A 12286-nucleotide genomic window follows, 5' to 3' on the forward strand; every position below is an offset into this window, starting at 1 on the left:
TCATCCGTGCCATTCCCACATGGGTAATAGTTCAGCTTCCCCCTTTGGAAAATGTCGCTGTCTGCCTTCTTTAATGGAAGATATGAACCTGGATTTCGGGAACAAGGCTTAAGTAATTTTGAAAAGCATCATCCTATATAAGCACCCCCACAAAGGTTGCCTTACGCCCGATCTGACCATTTCCCCATCTAACCCAGCAGTGCATACTCTGGCTGGCAGCAGCACTTCAAGATCTCAGGCACATGGTCCTTCGCAGTGAATGCTCTCTTTATCTTTTCAGCAAGGGATGCCCAAGGATTGACTCTGGGCAAGGCATGTCCTCCACCATTCAGTCATGATCCCTCCTCTTTTTGTTAGCAAAACACCCAGCTAGAAATTTCCTTGCTAAATTCTGCGCTAACAATGGCCTTTGGAAGTCAGACTGTGCGCACAGGCCAAATTCACACCATCTATTTAAAGCTATCTATATCACCTTATAAACAGTCGCTGCTTCCCCCAAAGAATTCTGGGAGCTGTAGTTTGTTAAGGGTGCTGAGAGCTGTTGGCAGACTCCCGTTTCCCATCAAAAAGAGCTCCCATAGTTCCTTGGGAAGAGGGGATTGATGATTAAACCGCCCTGGGAATTGTAGCTTTGGGAGGAGAATAGGGGGGTCTCCTAGCAACTCTGAGCACCTTTAACAAACTACAGCTCCTAGAATTCTTTGGGGAGGCTGCAGACATTTAAAGTGGTATCATAGCACATTAAATGTGTAGTGCTAATGTGCCCATTGTTTTCTGGTGGTTCCAAGAGATGGTTTGATTCAGGCGATGAATTTATGGTGTTGAGCAGTCTATTATTGTTGTTTTGTTGTTGTTGTTGTTGTTATTAGAATTTATATACCGCCCTATACCCGGAGGTTTCAGGGCGGTTCACAGAAAAGATCAACATAAAAACCACAATTTATATATAATCAAAATAAAAACAACCACCCAATAACAGCCCCCCACTACTGTTGTCGGGTGATCACTCCCTGCACCTTTGTGGTGCAAGCTCTCTCTAAGTCTTTTGGATGTGCTCTGCTGTTCTTGGAGATGTTAGTAGACAAGATGGCGATTCAGGTAGGTAGAGCTTTGAATTTTATAGGCTGAATTCGGTATCTTATATTCTGCCCAAAAGAATATAGTAAGGATATATAGATATAGCAAGGATGAGGAGTCTGTTGCATTCCAGGTATTGTTGGACTACAAATCCCATCGTCTCAGCCATGCTTGGCTGATGGGAGTTGGAATGCAGCATCTAGAAGACCACATAGTTTCTCCCTTTCTGAGCTATAGAGAGACACTGCACTGATTTTTAAATACAGCCACACCTTGGTTCTTGAACATAATGCGTTCCAGGAGTCCGCTCGACTGCTGGAACCATTCTAAAACCAAGGTGTGGCTACCGATTGGCTGCAGGAGCATCCCGCAGCCAATCAGAAACTGCGGAAGTTGCACCGGATTTTCAGTTTCTGAAAACCATTCGAAAACCGGAAACTTCGCTTCTGTGTTTTGATTGTTCGGGAGCCGATTTGTTTGGGAGCCCAGGCGGTTGAAATCCAAGGTACTACTGTAAAGGAATCAAAGGTATACGTATTACGTTGAGGCTGAAGTCCTCACACATTACCTAGGAGGAAGCTCCCTGGACACAGTGGGAGTTGCTTCCAAATCAACCTGTATGGGATTGTGCTGTGCGTAGCTCAACCTTGAGAGTGTGAAGAAAACTTGAATTAAAGAAGACTTTTTGATGTTAGATGGAACCTTTGATTCCGGAACAGAACCCGGTCCTGGTTCCCGTTAACTTCCTCTGCTCCATCTTACCGTGTCCTTGAACGGATTGTGATCCCAAAGAGAATCCGGTTTTCTGCCATCCGATGGAAGGAGGGACATTGCTAGTGGAGGAGTTTCTGGGCAGAAGTGAGCAATAGTCTTTCATTCTTCAGGCAAAGCGATGAGATGTCTTAGCAGCAGGGATGCCATATTTTGAAGAGCAAAAAAAAGAGGATGTTGCGATGACTCTCATTTTAAATCCCCCTACTATATGTAGGCTGTAGAAGCTGTGATATATTGCTGAGGGTGCGGGGCAAGAGAAGAGGAAAGCAAGTCTACAACCACCAGTTATGTCTATGTCTCATCCAGGAAGTACAGTGGTACCTCGGGTTAAGTACTTAATTCGTTCTGGAGGTCTGTTCTTAACTTGAAACTGTTCTTAACCTGAAGTTGCACTTTAGCTAATGGGGCCTCCTGCTGCGCCACCGCTGCCGGAGCCCAATTTCTGTTCTCATCCTGAAGCAAAGTTCTTAACCTGAAGCACTATTTCTGGGTTAGCGGAGTCTGTAACCTGAAGCGTATGTAACCTGAGGTACCACTGTATAGCCAGAAGCATTTTGTCAAATTTAAAAAAACCCACCCAGGCAGAAATTTTACCCCTGAAAAAGAGGGTGTGTCCTAGGAAAAGAGGACACATGGCAAGCCTGGTTCACAGAAATTTAGGCAGTGTGATCTCCCTTTTCTGTTGTGCCGCTAAACACCAAAGAGAATGTGAATGAGTCAATAAAGGCAGTGATCTTCATTCCCTTCCGACCTGGGATCCACCATTAACCCCTAGCGCCAATATTCACAATACGTTTAACCACGTGCCAGGGTTTTGCCCCATGTGTCTATCTTTACGTCTCTCCCCCCACCCCCATTTTCTCTTGAATTTGGCCCACTTTTGCGTGGAGTGTTCCTCAGATTGTGGGTCATAACCACCAGCTGAAGACCAATGGCTTGGCTCCTGTACACAAGGGGGATATCCTTTGGTTATAAAAGAATGCAGCATTCCCTAACCTGGTTCCCTCCAGATCTTTGGGTCTCAGAGGTTGACTGGTGCGTGGGGCAGTTCTGGGCACCTGTCCTGATACGCCACTGATGTGAGCCCAGCTGCACGATGCCACAGATTCCAACTTTCTCCAGCCGCAGCGATGAGGAGTTTTAGTGCAATATCTCTGGGGTTGGGTCCAAATTGGGGAAGTCTAGGATAATGCATCCACCTGCACACCCGCTTGGTAGTTTGCTAGGGCTCAGAAGTCTCACAATGCAAGTGAGAATATCTTGTACAAATTCCCAAGTTGAGACTGAGAAACCCCCCTTTACAGGGAAGGCAACATATTCTAGATTGGTGGAGGGCAGTTCTTGAGCTTGAGCTTGAGGTGGGGGAAAAGATGGATGCCTTGTTAAAAGGTTAAAAGACTTCTCTCCAGGGAAGGGGACTTCCATTTGCAGGAGACAGAGGTTCCGCAGACGCTATGGCAACAGGTTCAAGCCACCAGGGAGCAGACATCTTCCGAAGGGGAGGCCAGAAAGTGAGGAGCGCTGTCAGTTGGGGCAGAAAGTTGGAAGTGGTGCAATTTGGTCAGGAGAAAGTGGAGACACAGTCTGGCCTCCTCTTCTTCACTGGAAGTGGGGTGGCCTAGCTGGAAGCAAAATGAAGGTTTTGGAGTCTCCCTCGTTCCTGGACTAAAAAGTATAAAGATTTGGAGAAAGCCACCCTCTTCCCTCCGGAATGACTTTAAGCAGGAGCTCCTAAATGTATATTCCATAGTGAGCCCCTTTGGGTGTCTTGTCCTAACTCGGCGATAGGCCACCCCCAAAACAGAGGAACGGGAGGCTTAGTTGAGGAGGAGCACCCAGAGTCCTGAACCTTAGGCCTTGCCCTTCCTCTAATCACCTTTGCTTAACTTCTGGCCCAAAATGCCACTTTTGGATTCGTTGCGTGGCCTCCTTTTTTGGTGGGTGGTTCCGGGTGCAGTCCCTGGATGTCCTGGGAGCTTGTTGTCTTGTGGCTACTTTCATGCGTCCCTATTTTCTCTTTTGGCAGATGATAGAGAGGCCTTTTCTCAGACATCTTACTAGGTGTTTGCTGTTGCCACAGCTGCTTTCTGCCCCTCTGAACGTTTTGAGTGAGGTCAGTCTGTGTAAATGCCAGTGGACCTCTTCCTGCTTTACATGATGATGATGATGATGATATTGATATTTCTATGCCGCCCATCTGTCTGGGTTACCCCAGCCACCCTGGGCGGCTCCCAGCAGAATATTAAGAACACAACAAAACATCAAACATTAAAACTTCCCTATACAGGGCTGCCTTCACATGTGTCTCTTAAAAGACATATGTTTATTTCCTTGACATCTGATGGGGTTGCATGGGTTGGGTGCCACTACTGAGAAGGCCCTAGGCCTGGTTCCCTGCAACCTCACTTCTTGCCGTGAGGGAACCACCAGAAGTCCAGGGGAGTCCTGTCCCAAATAATTCTGTGATGATTTACTCCACTTATGGAGTGAGTAAAGTACAGTGGTACCTCGGGTTAAGTACTTAATTCGTTCTGGAGGTCCATTCTTAACCTGAAGCACCACTTTAGCTAATGGGGCCTCCTGCTGCCACCGCGCCGCCAGAGCACGATTTCTGTTCTCATCCTGAAGCAAAGTTCTTAACCCGAGGTAATATTTCTGGGTTAGCGGAGCCTGTAACCTGAAGCGTCTGTAACCTGAAGCGTATGTAACCTGAGGTACCACTGTATTCAGTAAGGCTCCGTGTGATCTGGGGTGTGTGTGGTACTTAATTCTGAGGGGAGTAGTCACGAATTTGGATTCTGCATGAATTCAGTGGGGCTGTTTTTACTACATACTGGGGGAGTGTATGTGACGCTTTGGAGAATCCTTTACACTGTAAGAAACGCTGGGTTTTCTTGGTTGCCCCAAAATAACTTTGGGCTGGGCCCGTTAAGGACAGCGATGAAACCCGTTAAGGGTTTTGCCAAGGAACCAGGTGGGATCTTCCTCACGGGAGGCCTCAAATGTCACATGGTTGCAATAATTTAGAAGGCCATTTCTATATGGAATTGCAGAATGATACCTGAAGGCCGTTGGCAACCAAAGAGATGCAGGTGTGCCCACCAGTGCCCCCTTCACACACGCCCCCCCCCCCCCCGCAAATATATTTTGATTGGATAAGATTCTTGTTGCTTACAGAGTTTGGATTTGGTAAATCCAGAGGTTCTGTCTGTCGCTGTTCATCGGAAGAGACTAGGTACTGAAAAACCTGAATTAATGGAGCGTTTCTGTGTCACTGTATTGATGTGCGATCAGATTCCCCACCCCCCTTTAAAGTGCTCCGTGTGACCTTTAATATTGCCAGCGTTTGCACAGACTGCTCTTCGCTTTTGCTTCCTGTGTTTCCGTGGGGCGAGAACTCTGGTTTGTTTTTAAAAACGGGGGTGGGTGGTTTTGGAGTTACTTTTATTACTGTTGCCGTGAAAGAGGCGACTTTCAGGTTAGGGAAATTGAATCTTGGCTTTGTTTTGGATTTATTCCATGCCTTTGTAGTGAAATCTTGGAGTGACGGTCGTAGCATTGAAAAGAGATGCAAAATCTCTGCTCCCTTTAAACCCGCTTGCACAGGTGGTGATCTAGACGTGCATTCACATCGCTCAAGGTTTCTGTATCTCCTGTGTTGGTTGTGCAACGTGGAGCAATTGCACCTTTGTACAAGGGGCTTGTGAGATCTGGTTTTATGGTCATAGCTTTTGAATTAATGAGCGGGGGAGGGAAGCATTTCCATGTCAACAAGGCCAGGCCTCTCATCACTAGACCTTAAAATTTATTTTCTTTTCTGCTTGGGCTGGAAGAAAGCTAAACACTGGAGTTACAAAGTTGTTAAATTCCTGTTAACATTTGACAGTAAAGAGATAAAATACCCTGTGTGCCACAGAGCTGGGTGTTTTTGCTAGGATAATGCTTATTACAGTTTAATTTTAGACGCCTTTTGGAAGAGGCTTCAAGGAGTCGAAGTGTGTTAAGAAATAGGGAACCAAATTGTCGAAGTATTTAGAGCCTGACATCATTTTCAGTTAACTGGAGATGTTAACCATCGTTAGGGTGTCCAAATCTTAAAACACCATCCTGTGATATTGGGGTGGAGGTGTTTTATTTTTCCAGTGTATTTGAAATACAGCTGCTGTTAAATTAATCAAATATATTCAAATTAGGCAGGGGGGGGCAAAGAGAGGTGCTCTAACAATACTGTTAGAGGTTCCAAAGGGATGGAATATCCTTTGATATATGTGATTCAGTATTTGTACCCATTGCGTTTTGTGTGTTACAACAAGCCCCGCTGCCCCAATTACTGGGAAAAAAGAGTTCATTGTGCCACAATTTCCCCAATGTAACTTAGAATAGTCTGAGGATTTCCTACAGCTCCGGACCCTGATGCTTTTTGGTTAGGCAGAAGCCATTTTACCTATTCCCATTTGTTGGAAAAATGAGAGAGTTTTTGGAAATGGGAGTTTGGGGGCGGGGTAGAGAGAAGCAGGCTTGCTTGTTTTTACATTACCTGAGTTTAATTGGAGGGAGAAGGATAGTTGCATTTATTACATACCTGCAGGTAATCTGGAGACAGTTGTTTTTCCCATTTTATTCCTAATGTTGGTCCTCTTTGATGCATAGGGAAGTTTAGCAGGGTGTAGGCGGCAATTCTTAGGATGCTATTGATCTGGGCTTCTAGTAGGTCACTGTCCTCCTCCTCTCGCGGTTCTTGCACGGCCTCTTCTGCCTGCCTCCATCCCTCCCAGAGCCCCAGTGCTTGCCTCCAAGAGCTATTGATTACGGAAGAGGAGTAGATTATACAAAGCAAGTGCATGTAAATGAAAATTATTTGTCTTGAGTGCAGAACCTGGTGTGTATCAACATGTGAAGTTTTCCTTTCTTGCATTTGTTGGGCTTTCAGTCTCGTCTTAAATGTATTTGTTGTTTCCCTGTGTTTAACAGTTTTTAATGATCTTATGTGTACAGTCGTACCTTGGTTCTTGAACGGAATCCCTTCTGGAAGTTCGACTTCCGAAAATGTTCAAAAATCAAGGCGCGGCTTCCGATTGGCTGCAGGAGCTTCCTGCACTCAAGCGGAAGCTGCGTCGGACGTCGGGCTTCCGAAAAAGTTCGCAAACTGGAACACTTCCAGGTTTGCAGGGTTCGAGATCCAAGGTATGACTGTATATCGCTTTGAGACGGTGGTTTGGAAGGTGATTAATAAATTGATAGTAACAATAAATAATGGGGCTTGACCACAACATGGCTTATGTGGCACTGTTTAAACCTAGTGAGAGGCTAAGAGCAAAACAGGGCTGGGGAGAAGAAAGTTTCCTGAGCTGTTTTCCTTCTTGCCTAGGTCTCTTGGATACAGGATGGATGATCAGAAACCACCTGGTGAGGACAAAGACTCTGACACACCAGGTAGGTGCCCCAGTTTGGTGTCTGTTGATGAGTAGTTTGCCTCCACAAGAGGTTCAGATTCTGTGGTCATGAGAGGGGAGAGATCTCCAGAGCTCTCCTCTGCTTTCAAGAACACGGCCTTCCAACCTACCCAAGTGACGCTGACAGAACACCCCACACATACACTAAGTAAAAGAATATGTTTATCACACACCCCTCTCCTTCCTCTCTTTTCCCCTAACCTTACACAATGGTACCTCAGTTCTTGAACGTCTCCGTTGACTAATATTTTGGTTTTCAAGTGCCGTAAACCTGGAAATAAATGCTTCGGTTTTCAAACACTTTTCGGAAGTCGAACTTGGCTTCTGTTTTGAGTTTTCCGTATTGAGTTTTCAGTTTTTGAACGTTTCGGAACTTGAACGGTCTTCCAGAACGGATTACATTTGGAAACTGAGGTACCACTGTACTGCATACAACGGCAATGTCTCACAACAAATGTAATTGATCTGTATAAAACACAACCTGAACAAAAGAGACAATGCAAGTACAGTGGTACCCCGCAAGACGAATGCCTCGCAAGACGGAAAACCCGCAAGACGAAAGGGTTTTCTGTTTTGGAGGCGCTTCGCAAGACGAATTTCCCTATGGGCTTGCTTCGCAAGACGAAAGCCCATAGGGAAATCTCCGGGGACCTGTTTTAAATTGCTGGCGGTCGGGAGCAAAGACTTTCGCCCACAGCCGGCCTTCAGAAGAGGTCCTGGACCTCTTCTGAAGGCTGGCGGGGGGCAAAAGTCTTTGCTCCCCCCGCCTGCCTTCCCGGGACAGCGGAGACTTCTCCGCTGCCCCGGGCGATCTTAAAATGCTGGCGGGCGGGAGCGAACGCTTCGCTCCCGACCCCCAGCATTTTAAAATCTTTGGGCGAGTGTCTGCAAGCCTCGCGCGCCCGGCAGGAGGTCCCGCCGGGTGCGCGAGGCTTGGGGCGGCAGCCTGTCACCCGAAGCACGGGGAGCCCTTCGGAGAGCTCCCCTTGCTTTGGGCGAGTGTCTGCAAGCCTCGCGCGCCCGGCAGGAGGTCCCGCCGGGTGCGCGAGGCTTGGGGCGGCAGCCTGTCACCCGAAGCACGGGGAGCCCTTCGGAGAGCTCCCCTTGCTTTGGGCGAGTGCCTGCAAGCCTCGCGCGCCCGGCAGGAGGTCCCGCCGGGTGCGCGAGGCTTGGGGCGGCAGCCTGTCACCCGAAGCACGGGGAGCCCTTCGGAGAGCTCCCCTTGCTTTGGGCGAGTGCCTGCAAGCCTCGCGCGCCCGGCAGGAGGTCCCGCCGGGTGCGCGAGGCTTGGGGCGGCAGCCTGTCACCCGAAGCACGGGGAGCCCTTCGGAGAGCTCCCCTTGCTTTGGGCGAGTGCCTGCAAGCCTCGCGCGCCCGGCAGGAGGTCCCGCCGGGTGCGCGAGGCTTGGGGCGGCAGCCTGTCACCCGAAGCACGGGGAGCCCTTCGGAGAGCTCCCCTTGCTTTGGGCGAGTGCCTGCAAGCCTCGCGCGCCCGGCAGGAGGTCCCGCCGGGTGCGCGAGGCTTGGGGCGGCAGCCTGTCACCCGAAGCACGGGGAGCCCTTCGGAGAGCTCCCCTTGCTTTGGGCGAGTGCCTGCAAGCCTCGCGCGCCCGGCAGGAGGTCCCGCCGGGTGCGCGAGGCTTGGGGCGGCAGCCTGTCCCCCGAAGCACGGGGAGCCCTTCGGAGAGCTCCCCTTGCTTTGGGCGAGTGTCTGCAAGCCTCGCGCGCCCGGCAGGAGGTCCCGCCGGGTGCGCGAGGCTTGGGGCGGCAGCCTGTCACCCGAAGCACGGGGAGCCCTTCGGAGAGCTCCCCTTGCTTTGGGCGAGTGCCTGCAAGCCTCGCGCGCCCGGCAGGAGGTCCCGCCGGGTGCGCGAGGCTTGGGGCGGCAGCCTGTCACCCGAAGCACGGGGAGCCCTTCGGAGAGCTCCCCTTGCTTTGGGCGAGTGTCTGCAAGCCTCGCGCACCCGGCAGGAGGTCCCGCCGGGTGCGCGAGGCTTGGGGCGGCAGCCTGTCACCCGAAGCACGGGGAGCCCTTCGGAGTGCTTCCCCTGCTTCGGGCGAGTGTCTGCAAGCCTCGCGCACCCGGCAGGAGGTCCCGCCGGGTGCGCGAGGCTTGGGGCGGCAGCCTGTCACCCGAAGCACGGGGAGCCCTCCGGAGAGCTCCCCTTGCTTTGGGCGAGTGCCTGCAAGCCTCGCGCACCCGGCAGGAGGTCCCGCCGGGTGCGCGAGGGTTGGGGCGGCAGCCTGTCACCCGAAGCACGGGGAGCCCTTCGGAGAGCTCCCCTTGCTTTGGGCGAGTGTCTGCAAGCCTCGCGCGCCCGGCAGGAGGTCCCGCCGGGTGCGCGAGGCTTGGGGCGGCAGCCTGTCACCCGAAGCACGGGGAGCCCTTCGGAGAGCTCCCCTTGCTTTGGGCGAGTGCCTGCAAGCCTCGCGCGCCCGGCAGGAGGTCCCGCCGGGTGCGCGAGGCTTGGGGCGGCAGCCTGTCACCCGAAGCACGGGGAGCCCTTCGGAGAGCTCCCCTTGCTTTGGGCGAGTGTCTGCAAGCCTCGCGCACCCGGCAGGAGGTCCCGCCGGGTGCGCGAGGCTTGGGGCGGCAGCCTGTCACCCGAAGCACGGGGAGCCCTTCGGAGAGCTCCCCTTGCTTTGGGCGAGAAGTCTCTGCTGCCCCGGGCGATCTTAAAATGTTGGCGGGCGGGAGCGAAGCGTTCGCTCCCGCCCCCCAGCATTTTAAAATCTCCCCGGGACAGCAGAGACTTCGCTCCCGCCCGCCAGCATTTTAAAATCGCCCCGGGACAGCAGGGGCTTTTAAAATGCTGGCGGTCGGCAGCAAAGCCCTCCTGTCCCCGGAGCTTGCGGGGCGGGAGGTGGGAAGAAGGGCTTTTTTTCCCACCGCCAGCCTTCAGAACAGCCTTCTGAAGGCTGGCAGTGGGAAAAAAGCCCTTGTCCCCCCCCCCCCCCAGCCTTCAGAAGAGGTCGGGGAACAGACTGTCCCCGGACCTGGTCTGAAGGTGGTTTCCCTAGGAACGCATTAATTGATTTTCAATGCATTCCTATGGGAAACCGTGCATCGCAAGACGAAAAACTCGCAAGAAGAAAAAACTTGCGGAACGAATTAATTTCGTCTTGCGAGGCACCACTGTATTTTTGTAAACCATGAAAATCTTTAATAAAAAATACTTTATTTTTTTTTTAAAGTCTTTATTCCAGCAAGCATTTTCACCGAAGCCCGGTTTTATAGTTTTCACCCAATTTTGATCTTTTCTGTATTTTTATTTCTTGTTAGATAAATTGTTTAAATGAATGAGAAAAGATAAAGGACCCCTGGGCGGCACTGTGGTCTAAATCACTGAGCCTCTTGGGCTTGCTGATCGGAAGGTCGCGGTTCAGATCCCTGCGATGGGGTGAGCCCCCATTGCTCTGCCCCAGCTCCTGCCAACCTAGCAGTTCGAAAGCACACCAGTGCAAGTAGATAATTAGGTACCACTGTGGCGGAAGGTAACCGGCGTTTCCGTGCGCTCTGGTTTCCGTCGCGGTGTTCCATTGCACCAGAAGCGGTTTAGTCATGCTGGCCACATGACCTGGAAAGCTGTCTGTGGGCCAACGCCGGCTCCCTCAACCTGAAAGCAAGATGAGCAGCACAACCCCATAGTCGCCTTTGACTGGACTTAACCGTCCAGGGGTCCTTTACCTTTTTACAAGAGAAAAGGCCGTCTCAAATAATAAAAGAGTTTTTGTCAGAAACCAAGGATTAGCCATTTTCATATTTTTAAGGAAATGTAACACCAAAAAAAAAAGACGACGAAGAATACAGCCTTCCAGAATTAAACGCACCAGAGTGGTAGTTTTTCTTCCCTTTGCAGTCTAGGGAGGAACTGCGGGTGACAGAGAATATTGGGCTGCCGTTGAACACAGGAGCAGTGTGCTGAGTTCCTTCTCTGATGTGTAGTTTTGCTGGCTGTGTGCCTTGACACCATGGCAGTGTGCGTTAATCCCGCCTCTGTCGGCCATCATTGACTGCACTCTAGGGAGGCCACGAATCACCCCTTGTAACCACCTCAGGACACATTGGAGTAGATGCTATGCATGGGAGAACTCAACATGCGGCCGTCTTTTTGTGTGTGTGGCAAACCAATGTTTTCGTTTGTTTAGCAACTTGTAAATCTTGTTAACCTGAGAGACTGACGTTAAAATGACGGATGAGCGTCAGAGCGGAAGACCACCTACATTCTGCTCTCTCCCAAATAGAAATAAAACCAGCATCAATAGAAATAGAAATATATGCGTTATGAAATAGTGTTGCGTTTTAAAATACACGTCATCCATCTGTATCTGTGTAGGCTTGGTAAAGCAAACAAAAAATCAGTAGGAGCCTTAAAAACAGTAGAGTCAATGTGCCTGCCTAATCTCAATCAGCAGGGAATTCCAGAGTGAGGAAATATGAAATATTGCCTTTGTGCAAGTATGGAAGAAACATTACGTGGCATTTTGCAAACGTGCCAGTTCTGCAAGTTGAAGCTGTCAGGTGAACAGATTATGTTAAACTGGTCCTGAGCTGGGTCTCGTTTCTGTCAGAGGTATCAATATTGGTACCAAACTTTTATTTTAGTCACAGACCAGCATAAAATAAAACATACGGATAAACTGAACATGTAAGACTTAAAACAGGCAAGGGATAAAAACTAGTAGCTGAAAGGTGATTATATCATAAGGTAAAGGTAAAGGGACCCCTGACCATTAGGTCCAGTCGTGGCCGACTCTGGGGTTGCGGCGCTCATCTCACTTTATTGGCCAAGGGAGCTTCCGGGTCATGTGGCCAGCATGACTAAGCTGCTTCTGGCGAACCAGAGCAGCGCACGGAAACACTGTTTACCTTCCCGCCGGAGGAGTACCTATTTATCTACTTGCACTTTGAGGTGCTTTCGAACTGCTAGGTTGGCAGGAGCAGGGACCGAGCAACGGGAGCTCACCCCATTGTGGGGATT

The 12286-nt window shown here is 50.4% G+C and overlaps 1 protein-coding gene across 13 annotated transcripts in view; it reads left to right on the forward strand.

Moving 5' to 3' along the window:
• KMT2D (lysine methyltransferase 2D) overlaps positions 1-12286 on the forward strand; it is a 111751-nt gene that overhangs the window by 11619 nt on the left and 87846 nt on the right. For all 13 annotated transcript variants that reach the window (XM_077923992.1, XM_077923997.1, XM_077923991.1 and 10 more), the window contains exon 2: positions 7220-7284. In XM_077923992.1, the coding sequence (XP_077780118.1) occupies positions 7236-7284 (49 nt within the window). In that variant the 5' untranslated portion in view covers positions 7220-7235. The remainder of the gene's footprint in view (positions 1-7219; positions 7285-12286) is intronic.

Source organism: Podarcis muralis, chromosome 2 (genome assembly GCF_964188315.1).
Source record: "Podarcis muralis chromosome 2, rPodMur119.hap1.1, whole genome shotgun sequence".
NCBI classification, from domain to species: domain Eukaryota; kingdom Metazoa; phylum Chordata; class Lepidosauria; order Squamata; family Lacertidae; genus Podarcis; species Podarcis muralis.